Here is a 27,002-nt window from a genome sequence, read left to right on the forward strand (position 1 = left end):
GCTTATGAGTGTTATGTAAACCGAAACTTTAACTTACTTATTATATGTTCAATGGCAGTTTCTTCAAGACATTTTTGATGCCTTGTTTGCTATTTTGAGTGAAGGCGCAGAGACGTATGGTACCTTCGTGTTCCGAGCATTGGTAAGTAGACTGAATACATTTTGCATTTCTGACCTTGCTTCAGTATTTGAGCAATAAGACGCTGTTGTCTTGTACCCTTCACATTAACACTGCAACAATTACCACCATAATCACCACGACTTGCTCCCATCTCAGTCGGTAGAGTAACGTTCGGTGATCAAATTCGGAGGTCGTCGGTTTGTACCATATTCACCCACGACTTTGCTCTCGTCTGGCTTCGTAGCTCAGTCGGTAGAGTAACGTTCGGTGATCAAATTCGGAAGTCGTCGGTTTGTACCATATTCACCCACGACTTGCTCCCGTCCGACTTCGTAGCTCAGTCGGTAGAGTAACGTTCGGTGATCAAATTCGGAGGTCGTCGGTTTGTACCATATTCACCCACGACTTTGCTCTCGTCTGGCTTCGTAGCTCAGTCGGTAGAGTAACGTTCGGTGATCAAATTCGGAGGACGTCGGTTTGTACCATATTCACCCACGACTTGCTCCCATCTGGCTTCGTAGCTTAGTCGGTAGAGTAACGTTCGGTGATCAAATTCGGAGGTCGTCGGTTTGTACCATATTCACCCACGACTTGCTCCCGTCCGACTTCGTAGCTCAGTCGGTAGAGTAACGTTCGGTGATCAAATTCGGAGGTCGTCGGTTTGTACCATATTCACCCACGACTTTGCTCTCGTCTGGCTTCGTAGCTCAGTCGGTAGAGTAACGTTCGGTGATCAAATTCGGAAGTCGTCGGTTTGTACCATATTCACCCACGACTTTGCTCCCGTCTGGCTTCGTAGCTCAGTCGGTAGAGTAACGTTCGGTGATCAAATTCGGAGGTCGTTGGTTTGTACCATATTCACCCACGACTTTGCTCTCGTCTGGCTTCGTAGCTCTGTCGGTAGAGAAACGATGTTCAAATCCAGTGGTCGTGGGTTCGATTCCCGCCGAGGTCCGAGACTTTTCTTCTTTGCCTCGAGCTGTCCGCCAGTTCAGTCCTTACTCGGGCTAACGCGTAGTGGGAAATTCATGGGTTCACCTGAGCACTGCAACATACACTGCAGAATTAATCCTCTAATCCGCCATGTGTCCTTATTGCTAGCGGCAGAACATTCATTTGTACCCTTCACTTTCACTTTGCCGCAATTACCACCATAATCACAAACGACTTACTTCCGTCCACGATGTATTTTGGCTGCGGTTTGTTGGTCGTTGTTCTAAGTTAGTAAGTCAAATGCGTAATGGCTTCGTGTTATTATTGAACAGTTGTTGTTCAAGAGTAAGCAGTTATTGTTCGGTTTCTCGTGACCGATTACCGGTAGTTTATTTACCCTGTGAAATTTAATTTTGATTTTCAGGTTTTTATCATTTGCATCCTTTCTGCCGAAAAATATCAACACTTTCAAGGCGTGTTGACGACTTACATTGAGAAGCATTTCAGTGCAGCTATGGCACACAAGTATGTTGATATGATAGTGTCTGTCTGTGATTATACTAGCGATACTGTGTTCAATCATTCATCCAACCAGTCTATCGAGCAGTCATTCTGTTACTTAGACAGATAGACAGTCAGACAGACAGAAAATCAGTCTGTCATTCTCTTAGTCAGTCAGTCAGTCAGCCAGCCAGCCAGCCAGCCAACCAGTCAGTCAGTCAGCCAGCCAGTCAGGCCGCCAGTCAGCCAGCCAGTCAGGCCGCCCGTCAGCCAGCCACTCCAGTCAGTCAGCCAGCCAGCCAGTCAGTCAGTCAGTCAGTCAGTCAGCCAGTCAGTCAGCCAGCCAGCCAGTCAGTCAGTCAGTCAGTCAGTCAGTCAGTTAGTCAGTCAGTCAGTCAGTCAGTCAGCCAGCCAGCCAGCCAGCCAACCAGTCAGTCAGTCAGCCAGCCAGCCAGCCAGTCAGTCAGTCAGTCAGTCAGTCAGTCAGCCAGCCAGCCAGCCAACCAGTCAGTCAGTCAGCCAGCCAGTCAGGCCGCCAGTCAGCCAGCCAGCCAGGTCGCCCGTCAGCCAGCCACTCCAGTCAGTCAGTCAGTCAGTCAGTCAGTCAGTCAGTCAGTCAGTCAGTCAGTCAGTCAGTCAGTCAGTCAGTCAGTCAGTCAATCAGTCGTAAAATGATTCTAAGAAGTCAATCTATAAAGCATTATAACTTGAAAAATAAATCAAGTCAGTTATACCACCGTAAAATGCAAACCAAACCTATCTAAATATACAGTATTCTCAAATTTATCACATCCTGTCAAAGCTAATTGTCAAAATTAAACAAATGCGAACATATAACGGAATCATCTTCCTCATGTAGTTGAATAACCCCTTTTCTTTGTTTGTTATGCTTTAGGAAGTTAATAAGCTGTTTAAGACAGGCTCTGGCTTATAATCCTGGAGAAAATGACAAGATGGAAAGGCTTAAAAACACGATGACGGTAAGTACTGATATATCAGCTGTTCAACTTTTTCTGTAAAGTACAATCCTTCATACTTAAACTAGGACCGGCACAATAACAAGAACGCCATTATAAACACTTAATAAGCGGCCTCATTTATTCCCATTTTACGCCTCGCAGATTTTTTAAACCTTTTCTGTGACGAAAACTGTTACAGTAGGCCATTTTACAGTTGTGTGCTAAGTGACCTGGTCTTGGATTCTAAGCGAGGCTGGGGGTGACCTTGTTTTCATACAGACCTCACTACTTTTCATATGTAAATGCAAACTAGTTAGCATAAGAACGGCATGATCTACATATGAAAAGCAGTGAGATCTGTATCAAAACAAGGTCACCCCCAGCCTCTCTTAGAATCCAAGACCAGGTCACTTAGCACACAACTGTAAAATGGGCTATTCTACTGTAACAACTCATGCTTCTGGAAACGAGGTTTTAAAGAAATGGAAGACTTACTAACAATGACGTCTACAAGACTTGGACATCCTTGTATGATTCATTGTGTTATTGATGAGTTCTTGCTTTGTTGTTGTTTTCACAGGCCTTAGAATATCTTTTTAAATTTATTATTCAATCAAGAATGATGCTGATCAGGTATTTTACTTACGTATATTACCAAGATTATAACAATTTTTACTTGGAAAAAAAACAGTTCTGATATAACTGTAAAGCTTTGTTTGACGGGACATTTAATACTACCTTTTATTATCAGTTTGTACGCGCGGTGTGATTGGTCAATTTTACGGGCCGTATTTCACTGTACGGCCCGCTTGTTTCCTTTCCCGCGCGCCCGATAAACCTCAGAGATAAAATAAATATCTTACTAACCTCGTTTTCTCGGTCCGTACTGTAAGTTACGGACCCTCGTTTTTCCCGTTGATTTATGGAATGTGTGATGGCCATCATACTTGGGCTTTTTTTTTTCAGCCGTATAGTTTCCCGCGAATATTTTGGTCGCGGTGTCACACTTTTATAAACAGCAATGTTTCTTTCATTTTTTTTCCGTCAGTTACAGCTCCCCGTTTTTTTCCTGTTGATTTATGGCCCGCGCGCTTTGCGCTTGGGCCATAAATCAACGGGAAAAAAAGTCGGTCCATAACTTACAGTACGGACCTCAGTAACAAGTATTTATTTTTGGAGGGATTAAACTTTCATTTGGGTTTTGGGAAAAAAGGCCTGCTAGGGTTTCGAGAGGGCAAATACAGTTAGTAGATTCGAGGAACAATATTCCACTGTCTAATGTTTCTGATAAGTTACCCTTTTAGCTCCAATGGTGATCAATTACATGACATGTCTCCTATCACTGCTTGAAAGGCATAGGAGAAGTGATAACGAAAGATAGACAGCATTCCTTCAACTAGTCTCCTACCCAGCCGTCATTAGGGTCGTCACGCAACGTGTGGCAGAAGCGTTGCGTGACGACCCTAATAACGGCTGAGTAGAAGACTATCGTCCAACAAGCACGATAAGAAATGTACAGAGATTGTTGAGGTGAATAATATAGGTTGATATCAGGACTCCAATGCATATAAACAATCTTAAAACATAACATCACATTTCTTTCACATACACAATACATCGACATTCAAATCCTTGCAATATGCAGAATGTTTGTCCCATCAACCTAGTGTAATGGCCTTAGCTCCCACGAGTCTCCTGCAGCTCAGTGGTAGAGCATCTGAACTAGTAATCGGAAGGTCTTAGGTTCGACTCCAGATAAAAGCGCTTGGATTTTCTTTTTCCGAGAAACAACATCACATTTCTTTCAGAGCTTAAATCTTGAATGTTTTTTTTTCTCTTTGTTAGTATGCACCGTGGACGGGAAGAAGCAACTCAGGAGGCATTTCGAAATGATCTCTACTCTGTGTTCACTGATCTTAATGGGTTAATGTCTGCACGTCTGCCAGATGTTACCGTACAGGTAAATTGTTACACTTGTTAGTCAAAGCAATCTTAACAAACATCTCTTTAAAACGGAGACTTCTCAAGTATAAACACATGGAGTTGGTTTCTGTTGTCGTTCCACTCATCTACTGTAGAATGTTATAGCTGCCGGCTCTCTGTTGTAGCTTCGCTCTGACAAAAGGCTAACGCTCGAAACAGCAGCACTCGAATCTCTTTACGGTGGCCAATTTTAATTTTAAATCATTTAGCTATCAACTCAGTCGATAAAACCAAACATTTGTTTCTTACTCCCCACCGACGCAGCACCAATGAGTTTCGTTAGAAACGAGCCTTTTTATCCATCTCTCATCTTTTGACGGTACACACTAGTATCTTGGATGTTTCCCACTGAATTATCCTGTGTCATCTCATTTTTTCCTTGTCTTTTCGTCCCCAACAGTCGTTAGCAATGCAGAATTTTGCTGGAATTTATCAAGAGGCTTTGAAAGTTTTTACCGTCGAAGAAATGAGGTAAGTCATTGTTTTGTTGTTGCTGTCGTTGTTGTTTTTTCTAAGCGTATTTACTCTGAAAATTGTATTACGCTTGACCAAACGTTTGTTGTGTTTCATAACCTACAAAAAGAGTCAAAATCACCAAGTTTGCCTCCGTTACCACCTTCACCACATAAAATTTGTAACGTAAGCAGTCAGCCGTTGAGTCAATAAACGCCGGACCAGACGGACAATGAAGGTCTATGTACAAGATGTAACATTGAGTACAACTTCGAAATTTTACGGTTTGATCAACCCAGCTGAAAAATGCTAACGTTAAGTGACGGACTAGTATCAGAAATAAACGAACACTGTAAAACGAACCTTAAAAGGAAAAAATCTTCTGCTAATACCGTAACCGATGTTACAGCAGTTGTAGTCAAGGCTGAGAAGTGTTTTGAAAGCAAACATTCAACTAATAGAGCTAGTGATGGCGTTATTGTATAACAGGTATAACGTTCGTGTTAAAAATGGTTTGCTCTCTTTAAAAATGCTTTCTCTTTGTCTTTGAGTGAGGTAACCTTAAGGAAGTTAATGAGTTTGATTCTTCATTTCTTTTGATGATTTGTTGGAGAAGGACTGTCATTACCTGTTGTGCACTGCTATGATTTTTGTAGCATGACAAGAGCGGTTTTCTGTTGAGTGTCGTAGAACCAAAACCAAAGTAATTACTCTGGCCAATCACAACAGACTTAAACAACACAATCAGCCAATCAGAACTCGAAGCAATCACATGTAAGCGGCGCAAAGCGCGGGAAAACAAGTGGTTTCGGTTTGGCTTCCCATTGGTTGAGAAAATGGCGCGAACTTTGAGAACCAATCATATAGCTTAGTAAAGCAAAACCAACGCAAACGAGAAATCACTTTCTGCAGTTAATTAAACACCGCACTAGGCCTACAATAATTACTTGTCGTTTGTGTTTCTTGTAGTGTGATTGCCAAGAAATTCCTTCTCAGTGCCTCTGGGGACCAGAAACCTCTGGCCAGTAGTAAACTACAATTTGTGGATGCCACTGTGAAGAGCCAACTGTTCGTGCACCAGGGTAAATCACTCCACAAAATAGCTTTATATTTTTGTCAGCAAGACCACTGTTTCAAATGAAAGTGAACGTAAGTTTCCCCTTTATTAACCTGATACAAGCGCGAGAGTCCACACAAACGCTGAGAAATGCAAGTACAGTGATAACAATGGTTTGAGCCTTGTTCTTACGTTCGCGTTTCAAAAAGTTCTTAGACTTCCTTTGCTTCTGAATTAGTCGACTTGTCATGATGGCAACCTTCTTTTTGCAGAATCAAGGAAAATACTTATTCCAGCACTGGTGGCTTCTCTTCAAAAGCAACTCGTTCAGAAACAAGACATGAGAACATGCGCGGAAATTCTGGGATCAATGCTAACATCTTTGCAAACAGGAACTACTGTAAGTCAAAGACATCCGAAAAAATGAGACCTGTTCTTAGGCCGGAATATTTTCTCCAAAAACCGATTGATGCATTCTTCCTTGATGAATTGTTGCCGATTTCGACACTGGAATGAAAAAAAAAATACAGAAAAGTACTTTTATAGTTGGGAAATGTTTTAACGCGGAGAGGAGAAAACGGAGGCTTGTAAAGATGTATTGGCGTGCAGATAAGTTGAAATGATGATTTTGACGTCGTTTGTGGTCGTTCGGGAAAGAGCGTGCGTTTTTAAGGAAAAACGCGCTATTTTAGCCAGGTAAAAAGTTCAGAAATACTTGCAAGTGTAGACAAAATAGTTTGCTACGTTTTTGGCGGAAAGGAAACTTCTAAAAATGTATGAGTGTATTTAGTGTGCTGGGGCACTAATAGACATAAATAGACATAATTATGGTACAACTATTTTTTCACAGTTTCCTCATGTTTGTACATTTAATTTGGCATTCCTCTAGGTAATTTGGAAGTGATCTGTGAATTCTGTTAAAGGGTCGTATTTTAAAGCTGCTTTATGGCTACAGAAATCAAATACCACTTAATTATTTGCAATGATTTATTTGTAACATTTTCAACAGGGGCCAATTGAAGAGGATGTCTACCTCATTGCTAAAACTCTATTACAGCCCGTGTTTCAAACAGTAATGACTGTGGACAGGACAAGTGAACTGGCCGTAAGTGCACATGACTATCTATCTTGTGAAAGAAATGTGATGTTATGCTTTTAGCCTGGTAACAAATCATCGATCAATTTTTGTGTCTACGGCTTCTAGAGAAGCGTAGACACTATGTCATCGGGTTGAGTGAAAGAGTGAAAGAGTGAAAGAGTGAAAGAGTGTAAGAGTGTAAATGCCACAGGAATCCCAAATGGAATCCTATCGAAAGCCGACGCTAATCCTCGACTGACCGAGATCTAAGCGATTGTTTTTCCGGATCAGGACAATGGCGACAATACGGTAAATGATGTTTTCCGATGTTGATTTGGTTTTTACAAATAGTTTAAGTGATGGTTTGAACCAGAATTCTGTAACTTCTGTAATTTTCATCGCAAACGTGCCCGAATTTACTGCAAGAGATCGCTTTGAACAAACACAGAGTGTCTTCAAATTTTACATGCGTGTTTGCACGCACGCAAAAAAAACTGAAAGTTTTCTGCCTCTAATAGCAAATGCATTGTTTATCTCAATAAAACGTTTTGTTGGAAAAGCTTCTTGTTGATTTTTGTGGCGTTGTCAATTCATATATGCGTTTGAGAAGCGACAAATGCTGCAAATGCGTAATCGAGGACAATTTGCATAAGCGGGTTGAAATTTGATATGCCAAAGGTCTTCATCAACATGCCGTGAATTGTGGCAATTTTTGCGTTCAACTGTGTTTTTCGGCAAATGATTAATAGGTCACCATATTATTTTACACCAGAAAACATTTGTTTAATCATTCTAGTTTAATATGCAGTTAATTTTGGAAGCCAACGACATTTGTTTATCTACTGCGCATTTTATTAAGGACGGTGCCTACTAATACCGAAGTATTTTTGTGCGGTTTATGACTATGCAGGAAAAGCAGATCTTAGCAAGGGCTATTGGAATCCAAAAAGGAAATTGGGGGTAACCACGCATTTTTCAGAGATAATTAAACATTAATATCTCTAAAAAACGCCAAAATATAAAGCAATGTATGGGATTTTTTCCTAAATTGAAGCTTAATTATCTCTGAAAAATGCATGGCTACCCCCAATTTTTTTTTGAGATACCAAAAGCATTTGGTAAGTTCTTCTTTCTCCGTATAGTTTTAAACCGCGCAAAAATATTCCTGTATTAGTAGGCATCACCCATAGGAAACCCGAGTATCTCGAGATGCGCAGAACGTATGCGCAGTAACAATAGTAGGCACCGTCCTTAAGTTAAACCGCTCTAGGAAAAAGTTAATTTATGCGAAAACTATGGAAACACGACAGGAGTCAAAGGGTTAAAGAATGATACTTGCCATTCATAAGTTCAGTATAGATTAATTAACAGTTTCTGTTGCATTTTATGCCTACGTTTCAGATTAGAACTTTGCTTTCAGTGCTCAGTTATGTTTAGAACTTTGCTGCATTGCTTTCAGTACAAAGTTGTGGTTCACGTTGTAAGATTATATAATATATTGTTTATGTAAGAATAAAGTTACAGTTCTCTTCATACAAAATGTTTGTGGTAAACGATACCAGCTTAATCTCCACTCACCAGTATTCTGTGCAACATTTTTACAACCATTTTTTTTTTTATCTCTATCCTATTTCCACTCCTCCCTCTTCGTTTTCATTTCAGTCTTATTTCCCTTTTCTTCAATTCTTTTATATCACATTTCTATACCAGCACTGCAGTTGACACATGCAGTCTGAGACTGCCTATTTTTTAATCGGTAAAAGAAAATCCGGCGAGTTCTCCCCACAGGTTCTCCTGTTGGGAAAACTCGAATTTCCTTTTTCCAAGTATGTCTGTGTCACCGACTGAAAATAGGCCATTTTCCAGTTGCTTTGAGCCTCATTATGAAAGCGAGGCTAGGTGTAAAGTTTTATTGTGGAGATAAATTTTCATTCATTTGCAAACAAAACTAATTTTTATATGAAAAGGTTTGCACTTAGCCTCGCTTTCATAATGAGGTTCATTGTAACTCGGAAATGACCTGGGGTCAAAAATTCCCATCCGGGTGGTTTGCGTAAATGGTAAGCACCGCTACTGATCTATCATTAACTGTATTTTCTTAGTAAAAACTACGATTGGGTGGATTTATTTGTAGATTGCGCGTAAAAGCATGCTTTGAACCAGGAATTGAAAACTGGGCATCCTGGAAGCATTTGCCTGTAAAATTTTTAAAGGATTAAAAAGTGGGCGTTTACATGATGCCTGCACACCTTGCTGGCTAAAGCCTTGGCGTAAAAGTAGTGTATTTGGCTGTGAAGCGCTAGTTTCTTTGGTTGTTTTTGTTTTTACAGTAGACCTGCATCTTCCAAAAGCTCTATTTTCACTGAACCCTGATAACCTGCAGCTGCATTGTTTTCTTACGGTTGGGAGCATCATTTTGTTGTTCGTTCTTTTGTCCTCTCGACCAAACATGTAAGACGTTGCAAACGCTGGAAGTCGCCCCGTTTTTTTAGGGCCTTTTAGAAAACCTAATGGACATTTAATAATACTATTATTATTTTTGTGATTTTTGTCTTTTAGAGGCATTTTCTAGCGGTGTTGACGAATCTGCTGTGGATTATGAAAGAGGAGCATTACCGAAGATATCTGAAGGAATTTTTCAGCAACAAAGAACTGAAGAACTTCTTAATGAACGTGTTTGTAGTGTTTACTGAGATAGTGAAAAATGGAATTTTCTTAAAGGACTGGATCGTTATCATCGTGTTGGGAAACAGGTGAGAAAGCAAGCTTTTTGATGTCATTACACAAATTGCAGGGTTTTTTTCTAGATGTTTAACAAATCGAGGGCAGTTTTCTATTGTCTATACTCTTATAGACCATGAAATGACGTCAAAAAATTTTCAAAACTCAAGTGGAACCACGGGCCGCAGGCGAGTGGTTTCACTGCCAAGTTTTGGACATTTTATGGCGTCATTTTATGGTCTATAAGAGTATAGACCGTAGAAAACTGCCTTCGGTTTGTTTTTTTTTACAATAGCATGGAAAAAGTACGAGCGGAATTGGCTATTTTTTTCGTTGAGAAAGCGCGCGCGTTACATCTGACGTCACTTTTATTGTCTGCACTCTTTTAAACAATAGCTACGAGCCAATCAGCGCGCGGGAATTTGGACAGTTATTGTAAAATTGCTTTTAAATAATTTACGACGCCAAGGTTCTAGAAGTGTAGAAACTTTCCGTAAACTCTCTTGAAATTGACGAACTTACAAAACTTAATTCTAATTCTAACAATCAATTACTGCATCATTAGTTGATCGAATATTAGACAATTTTCCCATGTCGTGTGTTATTTATATTATACGAGGTAGTTTTCTTGTTTCGATTTCCTGGCTTGCGTAGCCCGCGAGAAACAATCGCAGAACAATTGTCTTTCAAATCCATGTTCGCTGTGGAAACAAAGTATGGATAGATTTAGAGGTTATGGTTCATATTCGGTCAAAACCTTTCCCAGATACTGCAATTTTAATAAATAATTTCGTTTACCCACACCCAAGATGACGTTAGAAACAGTACAAAGGTCTCTCTTTTGCTTTCTCGGAAGACAACGCGTGTGAAGTATGTTTTTGAGGCCTTAGCCTGATCATTCAAATTTTTTTTATTTGGCCGTCATGGACGTTTAACCCGAGACACAGTGTATCGACATCAGGACGCACTAAAGACCTCACAATGAAATGTGACGCGATTTCATATCACGTTGCCATTTTCAAGACAAAATCTGAGTGATTTTTGCTCATTGTATTTTGTTCTTTTTTTTCAGCGTGATTCTAAGGGCCATTCAAAATTTTTCCCAAGCTCTGGTCGAGAACTTTTCAGGAGAGAACTTTGATGATCACGTGAGCAAGTTTTGCTTTGAAATACTAGACATCGTAGCGGTTTTCAGTCAAGTGTCGTAGAACCGAAATCAAAGTGATGACACTAGCCAATCACAACAAACGGAAACAAGACAATGAACCAACCAGATCTTAAAGCTTGTATGTGCAACAGGCGCCAAGCGCGGGGAAACGCAAGCGAGCAGGTCACGCTTGGTTTTGTTTTACTTCTGATTGGTTGAGAACGTGACGTACTGTAAGCTTTGTTAACCAATTACAGAGCGTGGTACAGCAAAATCATAGCAAGCTCAAAGCAACTTTTGACATTCAACCGAAAACCGCTGTATTATGTAACTTTGCTGAAACCAGATTTAGTCAAGCCGAGTGCAATCTTAATTGTTAACCTAGAGAACTTGTTTTTCTTCCAGTTGTGGGACAAATACTTCAACCTGTCAGTTTCTTTTCTCACTCAATCACATCTGCAGCTGGAAAACTTCACAGAAGTCAAGAAAAACAAGATTATTGACAGGTAATTGCATGAAGCATGCATGTTTAATAGATAATCCGCTGAAGTAAGCGAATGCAACCCAGGTGTAACGTGATGCACGCAGAATTGGTAACCCAAAAGTAAGCAATGAAACAAAAGGGATTTGCTTGATTTGATTTGATGATTTGATCGTAATCGTACGGTGTTTTCCATTTGCCCGGAATCACCGGCCAGACAAGTCAGTGAGGAAATTGACTGCATGGAAGGACTGATTAAATGCCAGTTTCTTTTGTTGTTGTTGTTGTTGTTTTTTTTTTTTTTAGTATATCAAACAGAGGAAAAATGTTCCATCTGATTTCCAAACATCGAGAATTGGGTTGAAAAAAGGAGGACTAACCGAGTTTTTGTTTAACTCATTTCGAGGTGTTTGGAAACCGAATGAAACTTTCTTTTAAATGTTTGATATAGCGTCTCATATCATTAGCGGACTGTGCAATTAATTACCTGGAGGGTGAGGGTGGGGAAAGGGGCAAAATACGGCTCAAAATGAAGTCGCACCTCCCCTCCCCTCTCACTAAGCAAGAATTAACTTTAATCTCCCCTAACCTACTGATAATATGAAGGGCAACACTCCCCTCCCCCCTCCCCTGCTTCCTTCCCTCATTAATGCGCTTATACCTAATTAACGCGTTAGTGATTTCCTTTGTTTCTCTTCATGAATTAGTAATAAGCTTGAGAAATTCCTTTCTCAAACTCGTTAATAAACTCGTTTTTGCATCCTTAATTTCTCCTTCAAAATCCGTTTGTTTGAGAAGTTATATCAAACACTCGTCACAGTGTTTCATCGCAATATCAAAAACCTCGAAGCTCGTGAAAAATACTCCGCTACGCGTCGTATTTTCAACTCTCTTCTCGGTGTTTGATATGTGATGAAACACCGTGTCACGTGTTTGATGTATTACGTAAAATGGTGCAGAATGTGCCATTTTGAATAGTTTTGTAGAACCAGCAATCAAGCTGGCGCATTCCGTTCACAAACTCAAGCTGCTCGGTCTGGCCAGACAGTCTTGACAAATGGAAAGTGGCCCTGGTGTGTTCGTTTTTTTTACTAATAACTGGCTATGCAGACTCTTATAGGAATTGTAAGCGTAGAACAGTTAGTTTAATGTTGCTTAGCAGTTGCCATATTTTGATTTCTTTGCTTTTGTTTGTTCGTTCTGTCAGATATGGGGACATGAGAATAGTCATGGGCTTTGAGATTGTCAGCATGTGGCAGAGCCTTGGTAAGTATTATTAATGTTAAATATATATAAATATTTGTTTTGTTTTGTCACAAGAAAAAAGGAAAACGATAAACACGTTCTCTCCAGAAACAAAAAGTATCTGGACAAAATCATGATCAGTAACAAGTAAAGCAGGGGTTTCATTAAGATTTTGAACAGGTGAGCAAAAGGTTCTCACATATTATGTTCGTTTATGGGAAAAGACAGATGAGATGTTAAAAGCAGCTCGGCAAAGTCATGTTCACAGACAGTCAATTTGCCTGGTGCCCCGCCCTTAATGAAACCCTTGATAAAGGGAATTGCCTTTGAAATCCAAATTGGAACTGAGCAAATGTTGATTTTTGTTCTCTCCGTTTTCCTCTACACTGGCCGAGCTCGATCGCTGAGTTCGTTGACCCGTCATATTGAATAACACACAGAGCGAAATATAGAGAGTGCAAAACTTCTGAAGTTGTGCGTAGAGAAATGAACAACGTGTGGTGGTGCATTATGTAAGCGGTTGTTCAGCGTTAAGTTAGTTATTTGTGTGTAGTAGTCTTGCCAGGTACTTTGGGAAATCAGTAAACTGCAACCAATTAATACTTCACCATAATAAGTATAGCAAATACTACACATCTATCAAATAAGATCGCACAGTTTAACACATAATAAGCTCTTTCAGTTAGACTGTTCATTTTCCTACTTACGCATGAACGCTAACCTTGGAAAAGCGAAATCTGGGAGAAGGACACCCTCAAAGTTCCGCACTGCCAAAGGGCATGCAAAACCAAACAAACAACAACAAAAACTTGATGTGTACAAATTTGAAGTTACCAAAATGTAGACCTTTTGAAACTAAAGATTTTATACGTGTGTACAGTGTTTGTTTGTTTTTCATATAGTTTTCACGCATTTGATGAACGAAAGTAGTGGAAGTCGAAGATTATATAAAACCTGTGTTATTGCCAACAGGTTCCTTTCAGAGACACTTCATGCTCAGCCTTGTTTGTCCATTCTTGGAGATGACCCTTGTACCTGAGACAGGTGAGGCAATCCTTCTGCAGCAGTCTTTTTGTAGAAGAAACTACCTTCATTGTCCAGTGCTCTCAAGAAAATTCCTTCCTAACATTGTTGGGAGGCCGGGGAGTGCCACCTTTGTTTTTATCAGTTATTGTACGTTTTTATGCTGAAGTTGGGGATTTCTACAGGGTCTTTTCTATAAGGTCAAATTATAGATATGCCATTGTAGTTGTCCGTGCATTTCACAAGACACCTTTTTTAGTTTATCTTAAGCGAACGGTTAGGCAAACTAAAGTAAAGTGTTGTTTCAATATACATGTAACTGTACATACACATCCCCACAACCTGTAAACTAGACATCGACATCAATAACTTGTTCGTTTTCTTTGGCGTACAGTTTCCGCAAAATTACTCCTGCCTTCAACGCAATGCTTGAAACAAATTTTAAAATAGTTTTATTGTTTATAACTTTATCTGATTTAACATTCAGTTAAACCGCCTACGAGCTGTAAATTAGGCACTGTACACACTAGCGCGTTCCCTTAGATGCATTTTTGCCTTTCGTGTCCACTAAGTCAATGAAAGTTGTGGAGTGACAGAACTTCAAAAAACGCATTAGTGTATTCGAAGGCGAATATGGATTTAATAGTATAGACAGAAAACAGAAACAGTTTTGAAAAAAGAATTGCTGTGGTCGTGACCCAATTTACAACTGATAGCACAGTAGTTGTTCACACTTTGTTTTACAGAATTGCGCAAAGCAACTTTGCCGATATTCTTTGACATGGTGCAGTGTGAACTCAATTCAGAAGGCTTCACAACCATGGTATGATAAATAATAATTTTTAAAAGTTTATTAACGATTGAAAAACATGTCATTGTATCGATTGAATTTGGTTATGTATTAAAGTAGAGCTATCTGCTTATGGATTCGGACTGGGTATCACATTCGTTTTGGTTAACAATTAAACACGGATAATATTCTTACTTTCTAGATGATTTCCTTAAGCAAGAAGCTCCATTCCAGGGATTCCGCTTCCTTCACTTCGCACGTTTGTTGAGTGAAATGCATAATGACATGTCTTTTAGTCGTGTGAAATGTCTTATCGAAATCGTATTAAAACCACAGAGTCGTCACTGCAAATTAAAGATACAAGTTTATCGCTATTCTTCTGAAGTGGTTCTAGTCCGAAAATCGCGCAAGCACCTTCAGTCATGGCCGCTTATTACTGGCGAATTGTTTGTCCGCAAGTGACTGATTGTGACCGATTGAAGTGCAACTGGCCAGACCAGGATCTTTTGTATCGAGACTTCCTGTTTAAGGTGACCATTATAAAAAGTTAAAGCTGTTGAGCTGTTATTCCCGGAATGCGGTAATGTAAGGTGTTTATCATGTTGTGCAAGGTGGTTGGGTTCACTTCTATCTTAAAGTTTCCAGTTTGACCTTACGCTCACCAATTTGAGAAGTAAACTGTACACTCTAAGCTGATGGCAGACTCGCAGTGAGCTAGGTCAGTGGATTCGCTCATGGTTACATGTTTAATTATTATCACCGGTTTTTCGCTTTTTATTTATCTTAGGTCGAGACCAAAATAGTAAACGAACTCGACAGACTTGTGAGTGTGGACAAGAAAGGTGACAAGGAATACAAGAAACTCTTCAAACAAATGTAAGATACTGAACCTTGTCCTTTTAATGGCTGCAAGGTTGTGACTTTTCGACTGGAGTCATTTTTACGGTCAATGGCCTCTTTTCCGTAACTTTCTTTATGCCGTGGTTTCAATTGTTTAACTGTGCAATTAAGACCCGGTACGTATCCATTCTAGTAACAAACCCCATTTTAAAATTCCCTCAGGCCGCCATTTTAGTATAATGACGTCGCGTAGACAAGAAGCAGACGCTTCTTTGGGCAACCATTTTGACGTGATAAAATCCATAATAGCAGCGCCCGAGAAATTTAATAGCGGAAATGAGCGATAATCGTATCCTGCTTCGTCTGACACTGAAATGTTATCCATTATCCATCTTTCTAAAGAGACGGCAGGTTGTTATACATATGCACGTGGTAAAATCTGCGATTTTGGAAACAGGCCGACATGACACAGGAAAAGCCGAGATCAGACGTCATATAATGGTGTCAAAATTTAGCGTTTGAGAAAGCTATGGCGATCACGTGATAAGAACCACGTGACCTCCATTTAAACTGTCAAACGACCGTCTTAACTTTGTTGGTTTGGGTTGTATTTTGCACCGTGTTTTCCTCAATTTATCGATTTCGTCTTTGGTTTCTTCCAGTCTCACAGAAAAGTTTGAAAAAGAGCTCCTGTATCGCGATGAAGGCATAGCGTTCGTCAACCGTGTCACAGACTTACTCCAATTACTGCTGGAGTACAGGTAAGAAACAGTTGTTTCAATAAGAACTGAGGATGTGTAACGCAAATATGGAAATTTTAAAATAGCACTGAGATGAAAGTATGTTGGGTTTTGGGTAAAATGTGTAGGTCAGTTGCACGCCGTACATATTTTACCTTCAGATTGTCCGCAGTAAAGTAAGAATTTGCTTCTTTTTCTCAGACAATTTAAAACTTGAGAAAGATGTATTATTCAGTGAGTGATACAGGCGTACTCGGAAAAAGGAAATCCGAGTGCTCCTATCAGGAGTCGAACCTAAGACCTTCAGATTACTAATTCGGATGCTCTACCATTGAGCTACAGGAGACTCGAGGGAGCTAAGGCCATTAAACTAGGTTCATGGGACAAACATCCTGCATACTGCTAGGATTTGAATGTCAACGTGTGGCATGTGCGCAGTGGAATAAATGTGATGGTAACACTTTCCTGTTATTCTGTTTGGTGCAGGAGAGTATCCGCGGAGGACGACAAGGAGCAGAAGATGAGCTGTCTTGTTAATTTACTGGTAAAGAAAGATTTTTGCTACCAGCACGGCTGAAGTGTGAACATTGAAAAATTTATTGAATGTATTCTATAAATTACGAGAAAATAACTTGGGTTTCCTTTGCAGGAATTTTACGAGAAGATCGAGCGTGAAGATATGTATATCAGGTTTGTAAACGTTTGATATTATCAGTTGCTATTAATAGTAAAACAAGCGACCACCCTCTTAACGACCAGTTTTGTCAGAGTCCCGGATAAATTGTCAGTAAAGGCTACCTTCGTGCTCTCCCTACGGGTGATTCCTTGATTTGTTTTGTAATTTTTATTAAATGACCTAAAATTAAGCGATTTATTATCCAAATGAAATTGATGAAACTGAGGAGAGTATGATAGAGATTACGTCTATTAAATGGAAGAGAGCGGAGCACAATTAGTCCGTTAACGATAGATGGTCATTGAGATGCACTGAATGACGAGCTCGAGAGACAAAGAGAAGTGTAGGGATATCATCAGGACACTGTCGTGACGACATTGCTGACGTAGTAGGCGGTCACATTTGGTTGAGGCTTTCAAAGCTCCGCAAGTTCTGGAAGAAACAGGCGGAGAGCTACTTCTAACTGTGGATGGAGAAAGCCATATTATATGAGGAAAGAGTTTGAAATACAATCTAAACAAAAATTTCTCAGTACCCAATGATGTTTAATTTCGTATACTTGTAATTAAAATGATATAATAATACGAACTCTCGTCGTCTATGAAGCGGTCATGCGTGTTCCCATTCCCCGGCAGTGGCCGTGTTTGACTTTGTGTGCTAAATGTTTCGAAATCAGTTAAGGTCGATGCACGCCAGGTTACTTGTTTCTGCGGTGAGATCTGTGAAGTATTCATTTATGTTTTATTTTGCCAGATGTATCGAAAGACTCTGCGACCTTCACATTGCCTCCGAGAACTACACGGAAGCCGGCTATACCGTTCTCAAACACGCTGAACTACTGGAGGTAATTATACAGTAACTTGTGTCTGAATTTTTATTAGGATCAATCCATGCTGTCACATTTGTTTTTGTTTTTTTTTTCTTTTGGTTGGGGGTGGGGGAGCAGGGGGTTCGGATTTTCTGCAAGTCAGTCCGGCGAATAATCGTGTCTTTGGCAGTTAAGTAAACCGCTGTGTTGCGGTGGAAGCAGACTGCATACTATATGCTTTGATGTCTCCTCACCCCCTCCTCCAAGGGAAAGTGGCCATAGCAAGACCATATGGATAGCTTTGAGAAGTTAAATTAAGTTGTTGTTATTGTTGTCTTTATTGTTGTTGCTTTTTTTTCTCTTAACAGTGGTCTGATTCGCTGGTGAATGACTCCGACTATCAGACACAGTTTCAACTCAAGGAAAAGTTGTACTTGGACGCCATTGACTTTTTAGATAAAGGAAAGGTAAGTAAAAAACATACATTCATTTGTTCCTGTTTCGCATCGATTTAACCCCCAAAATATTTGTCATACAACTGACTCGTTTATTAGTTATAGTTGCTCCATTTTCCAAGCAAAATGCTTCACTACGGAAAGGTTTGATGACGCCAAGTTTTCGTGTTTTTCGTGAGTTCTTTCAAATCGCGAAATTTGAAGATAAGAAAAAAAGCGCTTATTTATTGGAAGAGAGTTTCAAAGAATTCCATAAGTTCCTGAAATTTGCTGCCGGGAATATATTGACCCTCAAAATTCGATGAGAAAACAAAAATGGTCCTTGCATCGGGATACCACCAAGAAAGGCTTTATCTCGAATTTCGCTTGCCGCAAGAGTTTTGAGTGTGATTATGTCCTACAGTAAAAATATATACCTTATTCCAAAATGGCTATTAGTTTAATATTCTTTTGTTCGTATTCAAATTAGCCCTTCTTACCTCGTTCTTAAGCTCCCAAATCAAAAGAATATTTTACCTTGAACAAGGTAAGAAGGGCTAATTTGAATGCACACAAAAGAATATTAAAATGGCAGCCATCTTGGAATTAGGTTTATGGCTTTTCTTTTTCTAGTTTTTTCTTTCAAAGTTTGATAATCGGATTCTAGTAGTAAACGCGCTTCCTCGATATTTTTTCGGGATGCCACATCTCGGACAATCCTCCCCCTTTTTTGAAACATGTTTGTGATTAGTTTTAAAATAGGCATGAGCTAAGGAGATATGACAAGGAAGTATTGTTAATTGTTTCAGACCTGGGAAAAGGCAATTGAGCTCTGCAAAGAACTCGCCGAACAATACGAATCATACCTGTATGACTACGTTAAGCTTGGGAACATTCTGGTAAGTAAACACAATAGCTAAGAATGCTATTACATGTGACTAGGTCCATTCTGGACATTTATCACCAGTACGAAATTAGCTAGAGCTGCATCCTCTGGAACAGTTCTTTGATTATTCCATGGAAAAGTTGTTTTAGTCTTGTTCAAACAGGAACCATAATTGTCTTGTGTAGATCAAATAGTCTGTGAACAAGCTCCCAAGTGGGGTACAGGGGAAGAGAAAATAGGCGAGCGTAGCGTGCCACAGACCCCGCTCGACTCGCCGATTTTTCTCTTTGCCTGGGAGCCTGCATGCTATGATGAAAGTTTAAACTCGCTCTCGTTTGGACTTCGGACCCTGTGCGTTCTTGTGGAATTTTGCGCACTTACATATAGTCTGAATCAGTCTGTGTGTTGGCCAGGAGAATGCAACGGTCCATTGCTCTGGTATAACACTCGTTCACTCTCGTTGGCTGTTGTTATCTATCATTTCAATTTCTTTACTTCATTCATTTTTATTGCAATTGTCGTTGGTGTCACAGTTAGCAATGGTAGCCCCATATATGAAGAAATCGTCTTTTGCGGATTCTTCAAGTTGCTTTAACTGTCAAAATTGAGAAGAAAAATAAAAAAATTTGAATTACTGAAACACGGTGCCTAGTGTAAAAAAGAATGCAAATTGGCATGTCATTTAAATATTTTAGTTGAAATGTGTATTAACTGTTGTTGGTGTTTTTGATTTAATTGTGCATTTTTTTAACCCGCTCAGAAAAAGCAATCCAAGTTTTTCGACAACATCATGAAACAAGTCAGACCGGAATCCGAGTACTTCAGAGTCGGCTTCTACGGTAAAGGCTTTCCCTTCTCAGTTCGGGTAAGTACCTATCGAACAGGTTCATACAGGTTTATACTGGAGATCTCCTGCCGTAATTTTAAGTAACAGGTACAGAAGGTCCTACATTATGCAGTGACACGCTGCAGTTGCTTCAAAACCAGATTTCAAACATTGTAACGTTTTGTGCAATATGCCTTGCAAAGTGGACCGCAAAGGACTGTGGCAGACTGACGCGTGCTCCTAGCATAGCTAGACAAGTTGTTTGAGGGGGGAATTCGATGCACAACGCTATAAACGCTGTGCCGTCGTTGGTGGTAGTGAAACGTGATTCCCTTGATAACTTGACGTAGTAACTTGTGGGGCAACGAGTTTTCCCCTTGCAGTAAACGTAATGTGGAAACTTGTGTGGCAACGAGTTTTCCCCTTGCAGTATTTCAAGGGAAACTGACACAAAACATTGCACAAGGTTGTCGGAACCGCTTTAACAGAAACAACCTTTATTAATTAGAGAGTTGACACAGTGACCAGTTGTTGTTTTGCAAAAACACTAACATGCCGAGCTCTCTTCCAAACAAAGAGATTTCCTGAAACCCGTTAATTTCTGCTTCGGCATGTCAGCCTCTCGAAGTAGAAAATCGTCACATCTTGATTTTGCACGAACTCCACTCGTTTTCTTGTGATATTTTCCTCAATATTCGCCTGAAAAGTGTGAACAATACAATTAATTTCATCTTAATTTCTAGACGTGTAATTGACCTGGTAAACTAAACAGCTGTTTGTCCGCCATCTTGAAGTGGACTTGAAATTCACCCTGTTCAAAATACTTCAAAGAGTGGTATCATAGGCACTTGTTTTAAAAGTTGTTCTCTCATTTTTCTTGAAGAACAAAGCTTTCGTGTATCGAGGGCAGGAGTACGAGAAAATTGGTTCGTTCAACCAGAGAATACAATCACAGTTCCCGGATGCACAGGTAGGGATAGTGTTAAAAGCTCAGCTGAACCGGCAATAAAACGTCTTCTCCAAAAACGAAATTAAAGAGTTGAATGTGTCAGTGATTCAGTTTTGCTGACCTCGTGACACTTCTTTCCTAGTGAAATCTATTATTTCTTTCAAACGACGTCTGCCTTGCCCTGGATACCAGTGGCCTTTCTTGCGCGGTGTCCGATCCCGTCGGCCTTCCCCGCCGATCACAATCCAATTCCGCGCACTCGCGCGTGCAAAAAACCCTTTGGTACCCAGACGAACACTAGCCTTAACAAAGTGCATAATCAAGAACGTATTTCCTCGTCTTTAAAATTTCGTCCATCGCAGGAAATTACAATAGAATTAATTTTTCTTAGCAGGGGCCTGTTTCCTCGAACGTCCCTGTAACTTACCGGGCCCGGTAAGTGTCTTTGGTGATTTTAAATCTGATAATTCTATGAAAACATTGGCCAAGTACCATGTCTGCAATCACTGTGTAATTGGCGATCGGGACTTCGAGAAACGGGCCCCAGGACGTGTAAAATTGCATTGCTTTGACAAGAGTTGTGGCATATGTACAAAGTTCTAAGTGATGGTTGAAAATTAATTGAGCCATTTTTGTATCATTCACATTATGAGTAAAACTATTGTTTTCCTTTCAGTTGATGGACAAGAACACTCCTCCCGAAGATGATATATTAGAAGCTGACAGACAATGTATCCTCTGTTGCTCTGGAGTTCAATATACTATAGTCACTGTCATTTTCGTACCATAAATGATAATTTCGCTTGCTTTATCCGATGTCATATAGCAAAATGGCAAAGGATATACAACGAAACTACACATAAAGGATTCTATAAAGCAAAAGAGACGAGTAGTTTGGGGGTGAAGTGTAGGACTGAAGTGGATTACAGTTCGACAGGTTTGATTTCTTGACAGGCGATCAAGAAGTGAAATTGACATTCTGAAATAACTTTGAGTTTTTCTAGCCGTTATTTTGTCCCTGTAGTCCATATTTCCCTGCTTTAATCAATTTTGGCTATTTTTCTTCTTTTTCAACACCGACCGTACGCTGTTTTAAGGGAAACAACGTTTTGCTTTAACGTGCACATCTGCGCTTTTCTATATTAACTTCATATGCCGTTCCTAGATAAATCTTTCATTTACTTGGTTACTTTCTGTCTGCCAAGTTATTCGCATGGCGACTAGTTTCTTCTGGGATTTTGTTCCTTTGTTATGAAGGGAAATGTGATTCGTGAGTGCAAATGTTTTTTGTTGTTGTTGTTGTTTTTTTTATTATTTTTTTTATTTTGGCTGTTTAACCCTTCAACCCCTTATATCACACAACAAATTCTCCTCTTGTTACCATACTTTTCGTATAAAAGTACTTGGAAAAGGTATTAAAATATCACGAAAATTCACCTTAGGTGATCATATCCTTCTCCCATGACCTGAGGGGTTGAATTAGCATTGGTATTACAAGGAGAAATTTGATTCTGATCACTTAATTAGCCGTATTAGGGCTTCAGGGTTTAAACTAAACTTGAAGTAAATCCGACCACGAAGCCAACAGTAACTGGAACAGAGTGCAATAAACGAAGCCACATGTTTGTTACCGAGTTGTGAACAGAGTTGTTCTTGACTAATGCCAGATTTGCAGTGCTGTCGAGTGACTCCCATCTCAGAACACGAGGAACGCTTTACAGGAAAAGTAGTGGATGACAAAATTGCAGGGTGAGTACTTTGTTAAGTAGATATTTGACAGTGGTATAATTGAAGAACGAATTTGGTTAAACATCTATTGATTTCCAGAAGCGAATGATTGTTACCACTGTTTGTTACTCGTTTATACTGCTAGTTTATATTTACAATCTTTAACAGGGTTCGTACGGGTCATGGAAAACCTCGAAAGTCATGGAATTTGGAAATTTCGTTTTCTAGGCCTGGAAAGTCATGGATTTTAATTGTGGGTCATGAAAAAGTCAGTGAAAATTTTTTTTTTATAGAGAAACATTACTAAGAAAGCATTCTTTTAGGCCCGGTTCATACGTCGAACTTTACATGAGCCGAACCTAATACCTATTAAGGTCGACCCAAATAATTAAGTTCGGCAGTTGATTCAGACGTCGAACCTAACTGAAGTCGAACTTAATTAAAGCTAAAGTGAAAAAGTAGATTTTGATGGTCAGCGGCTGTTTTTTTTACTCAACAAGATTCAAAATGGCGGGAAAGATGAATTGTGACATGGAAGAGCTTGTTTGGTAAAATAATAAAGACAGGCCAAACACGGCCCCTACTGGTCGAGATAGGAAGAATATGACCTTCAAAGCTAATTTGCTCTTACGAGTACGTCTTTCAAAGATCTCCCTTTTCTGTACGAAAGTAAGGAAGGGTCTCTGTAGATATCCCTTAGCAGAGGCTGATTTTCTATCAAGTGTCATTTACCAGGAGCCATAATCAGGGATGGAGACCGTAACGAGATGCCATTTTGACTTGTGGGCCTGTCCCCATGTGTTGTACCAAAAAAGTATATTTTTAGAAAAAAATTACGCCATACGCGCGTGCGCGCACGCGTGTTAACGGCCAGGATCGCGCGTGGAGAAATTGAAATTTTTTTCTACCCGTTCAAAATGGCGTCCAAATTTTAAAATTCTGCCAGGGAATATCTCCTCAGTGCCCACATTTAAGGAATTAGACTCTCACAAAGAAAAGGTAACAATTGAAAGAAGACGGGAAAAGTTGGAATAAGGGCCTATTGATCACATGACTCTCACAGTAAAGTCAAAAAGGCGCCAAAACGGTGGCGCTGCGTGCGTTGCTACTGTTGAATGAATGAAAAATGCTTACACTCTACGGACATGTACTCAGACAGGTAAGGACTTTTTTTATCTTTAGTGAATTTTTTCTCAGCTGCTTTCCGTGTCACATATAAGGTAGTAGCCCCACGCAAATTTGCGTGTATTCACGCGGGTTTATGACGTGAGAGGGGAGGGGGATTTCTTCTAAAAATAGATTTTTTTGGTACAACTCATGGGGACGCGTGGACCCCACGCTTACGGTCTCCATCTCTGATTATGGCTCCTTTATTTACTCATCTAAATTGTTTTAGGCTAGGCACAGAAGGGCGATATTCCATAACAAACCTCAAAATGTTTTTGCAGGTTTTTAGTTTGTTTTGTGGTGCCGTCATTCTTTCGCGGAGGTTGACTTCTGAAAGAATTTTATTATAGGGTTATCAAGGTAACCTCTGTTGCGTAATCTCTGTTTGAGTACAGTAGTGTTTTCTTCAAATGTTGTTTTTGAAGATTTTGTTCTGAGAAGTCTTGACGCTTCGCCTTTGATGTAGCCTGTATTGGAAAGTTTCTGTCGGTTAGAAGTGCGTGTGCACTTCAAGAATAGATTCTTTTTTTTTTTTAATCTTTCGCATCTTAGACAAGTATATTCAGTTGTTTCGAAACAAGAAGAACAAGCGTATTCCTCTTTTCGCGCCATCTTGTCCAGAATGAAGTCCTTTGCGCACATGCCAAGTCGATGGAATGCACAGACCTCTGGGATAGATATAATTTATATAATTTATACGTAACGTATGCATTTGGTTCGGCACATGAAAAGTTCGACGTCTGAATCGAAGTCGAACTTTTGCCGTTCTATTCGACTGGCGCAGTCGAATAGAACGGCGAGTCGACCCAAATACAAATCTGTCGATCCTAACTGATTCATACGTCGATCTTTACATGCGCCGAACCAAATGATTAGGTTCGGCTCATGTAAAGTTCGACGTATGAACCGGGCCTTAGGGAATAAAAGAGGAAGAAGGTGAACAATTTATTTATTTATTTATTTTTAACAGATATTATCGTGTGAATGATGTCAAACGCTTCACTAATTCGAGACCTCTGCGCCCGGGATCAGAGGACTTTGCGGTAAGGAACAAGGGGGAAGCAGGGATAGTGCAGTGGTGAGAGCACTCGCCTCCTACCAATGTGGGCCGGATTTGATTCCCGGAATCGGCGTTATATGTGGGTTGGGTTTGTTGTTGGTTCTCGTCCTCGCTCCGAGGGTTTTTCTCCGGGTACTCCGGTTTTCCTCTCTCCTCAAAAACCAACACTTCTAAATTCCAATTCGATCTGGAGAGTGTCCCCAATTAGTGCTCTGAGCTAAGGACAGTGACATTATTTATTTTCGTTGCGTCCTCAACTTTTAAATGTTGTCTTCTGAGGCAAAGTGTTGTTTCGTATAATTATTAGTTCATAAAACTCGTGTATCTTTCCCAAACAACTCACAGAGTTGAGCTTCTATTTTGAAACTAAACGTTGGGGAAGAATCGTCAACAATGAATGTATTTATATTTCACAATAAAGAGTATCAGTTGTTTAGCATTTTACAAAAAGAACGTCATTTTTCGACGGCCATGCCGTGCATTCCGAATTACATTTCTTTCGAAATAGCTCGAAGTATGGGGGGAAGTCGCTCTCTAATTTGTGTGACAGTGTAAACAATGTTATTTAGTTGACTGTTTTAATAGAAATCACTCGCAAACGCATCGTAAATGATGTTGAATTGCTTTTGATTTCCCTTTAGAATCTGTGGCTGGAGAGAACAACATACGTGGTCATCTCACCTCTGCCGGGAATTCTACGATGGTTTCAAATTACTTCTTCTAACAGTGTAAGTATTATAATACTAAGACCTACGTTTAGATTACATTGTCAGACTCCCATTGTGCTATCGTCTTTAATTTCAAGTCCGATGACATCATTTCTTCAGAATGTTTTTGCACTCTGCGACTTTGCGACGTTCCTGACTCCAGGAAATTGGCCAACTTGTATTTTTAAACAAACTACGAATTGTTAGATTTCATTATTACTGAAATTGTTTTTCTAACCAGTTTTGGCTTTCACGTTTTTGAGTTCTTGCTTTGCCCAACTTGAACGTGTCAAATACATGTTTGCAATCACAAACTATTAAAATATCGACCAGAATAAAAGACTGCTACATCTCGCAAATATTTGCCAAATTTTGCAACGTGTATTTTCAAATGTAACTGCATGTTGAAGCTCTCAGCCGTGAACCGCAACCTGCATCAGTTAACCTTACAGTAGTCTAAAGAAATTAATTTTGAGGTCAGTCTTGGGTTGTTTAAAAGAATTTTGCTGGGTTAACAAACAACCTACTTGAAAGCCAAAAGCATTTTACCATTTGCGTGAAGATTGAGGACATCATTGAGAGTGTTCGCTTTTCTGTATACTTGGTAATGCTTGGTAATTAGTCTGTTACATTCGAGCCTTTAGTCGAGTGCTCTTTTCCAAAGCGTCCATGGAAACCCTTCTCGTCTTGTTTTCATGTCTGCCGGTGATCGCTGGCTTATAGGGATTTCTCAATTGATTTGTCGGCTCAACTGTAATGCTTGAGAAATATTAGGGAGCTTTAGCAACGGCGACGTCTATGGCAACGAAAATGTCACTAACAAAATGAATTCGCGTTTTTTCAAACGTCGTCGCGATTATTTCAACTCGCCTTAAATTTCAAATGTAGGTGAAATTTCCTGGAGTTGAATTCTTGGAGACCGTATCCAAGTTTAGAAAGAGAAAGAAAACTTTGTCGTCGTTTGTTTACGTCCTCCATAAAACGACAAAAACGTGCCATCAGGAAATTTCACGTCCTAGTCGTTCAGTGACGGCAAAGAAATGTACCAAAAAGTGTAATGCACGTGCAGAGTTGTTGTTTTGGTTATTAAGCCTATTGCTATTTTGGCGTTCTGTCGGAACAATCGTCAAACTTTGCTGTTATTTTTCAGATTGAAATCAGTCCTGTGTTGAATGCTGTTGAAACAGTAGAGTCTAAGAACAAGGAACTCGATAGAATCATCACTCCATTGTCTTCAGACCGCAGTCAGAGTATTAACCCACTGAGTATGATTCTTAATGGTATCATTGATGCTGCTGTCATGGGAGGAATAGCCAAATATGAAGAGGTATGTACTGACGCACCCTCCCCTCCCAGGGTAGACTAATATCATCAGTACTGCTGTCATTGAAGTGGTAGGCAAGTATGAATAGCTACGCACTTGAGCACCCTCCCCTCTCATGGTATTATTGATGTATAGCAGCTAAAGATGAATGGGTGAGTCATGATGAACCCCCTCTTCTTGGCGTATTACTGTAACTTTTATTAGAAGTGTAGACGGTATTAAACTGTTATGGGAGGGATAGCCAAATATGAACCTCAGCGTCTGGCATACCATCCCCTCCCATAGTATTACTCATTGCATTGTCTTGAGAGGGATAAGAAAGTATAAAGAGATACCTACTGACACCCTCCCCTCCCATGGTTTTC

At 39.9% G+C, this 27,002-nt stretch overlaps 1 protein-coding gene across 1 annotated transcript in view; it reads left to right on the forward strand.

Annotated features, from left to right (window-relative positions):
* The window catches only part of LOC146469542 (dedicator of cytokinesis protein 1-like), a 61,820-nt gene that overhangs the window by 25,132 nt on the left and 9,686 nt on the right, over positions 1-27,002 (forward strand). Inside the window, exons 25-53 of the mRNA XM_085123175.1 lie at positions 59-142; positions 1,479-1,579; positions 2,451-2,535; positions 3,095-3,147; positions 4,360-4,474; positions 4,898-4,968; positions 5,920-6,032; positions 6,280-6,407; positions 7,017-7,112; positions 9,645-9,838; positions 10,879-10,954; positions 11,359-11,459; positions 12,642-12,700; positions 13,652-13,723; positions 14,449-14,525; positions 15,280-15,368; positions 15,995-16,093; positions 16,559-16,616; positions 16,722-16,762; positions 17,502-17,592; positions 17,925-18,023; positions 18,800-18,889; positions 19,637-19,741; positions 20,586-20,672; positions 21,328-21,382; positions 22,319-22,400; positions 24,517-24,589; positions 25,248-25,334; positions 26,464-26,640. Coding sequence (XP_084979301.1) covers positions 59-142; positions 1,479-1,579; positions 2,451-2,535; positions 3,095-3,147; positions 4,360-4,474; positions 4,898-4,968; positions 5,920-6,032; positions 6,280-6,407; positions 7,017-7,112; positions 9,645-9,838; positions 10,879-10,954; positions 11,359-11,459; positions 12,642-12,700; positions 13,652-13,723; positions 14,449-14,525; positions 15,280-15,368; positions 15,995-16,093; positions 16,559-16,616; positions 16,722-16,762; positions 17,502-17,592; positions 17,925-18,023; positions 18,800-18,889; positions 19,637-19,741; positions 20,586-20,672; positions 21,328-21,382; positions 22,319-22,400; positions 24,517-24,589; positions 25,248-25,334; positions 26,464-26,640 — 2,658 coding nt within the window. The remainder of the gene's footprint in view (positions 1-58; positions 143-1,478; positions 1,580-2,450; positions 2,536-3,094; positions 3,148-4,359; positions 4,475-4,897; positions 4,969-5,919; positions 6,033-6,279; positions 6,408-7,016; positions 7,113-9,644; positions 9,839-10,878; positions 10,955-11,358; positions 11,460-12,641; positions 12,701-13,651; positions 13,724-14,448; positions 14,526-15,279; positions 15,369-15,994; positions 16,094-16,558; positions 16,617-16,721; positions 16,763-17,501; positions 17,593-17,924; positions 18,024-18,799; positions 18,890-19,636; positions 19,742-20,585; positions 20,673-21,327; positions 21,383-22,318; positions 22,401-24,516; positions 24,590-25,247; positions 25,335-26,463; positions 26,641-27,002) is intronic.

The sequence above is a fragment of the Pavona decussata genome, unplaced genomic scaffold, assembly GCF_977016875.1.
Source record: "Pavona decussata unplaced genomic scaffold, jaPavDecu1.1 SCAFFOLD_122, whole genome shotgun sequence".
Lineage (NCBI taxonomy): Eukaryota > Metazoa > Cnidaria > Anthozoa > Scleractinia > Agariciidae > Pavona > Pavona decussata.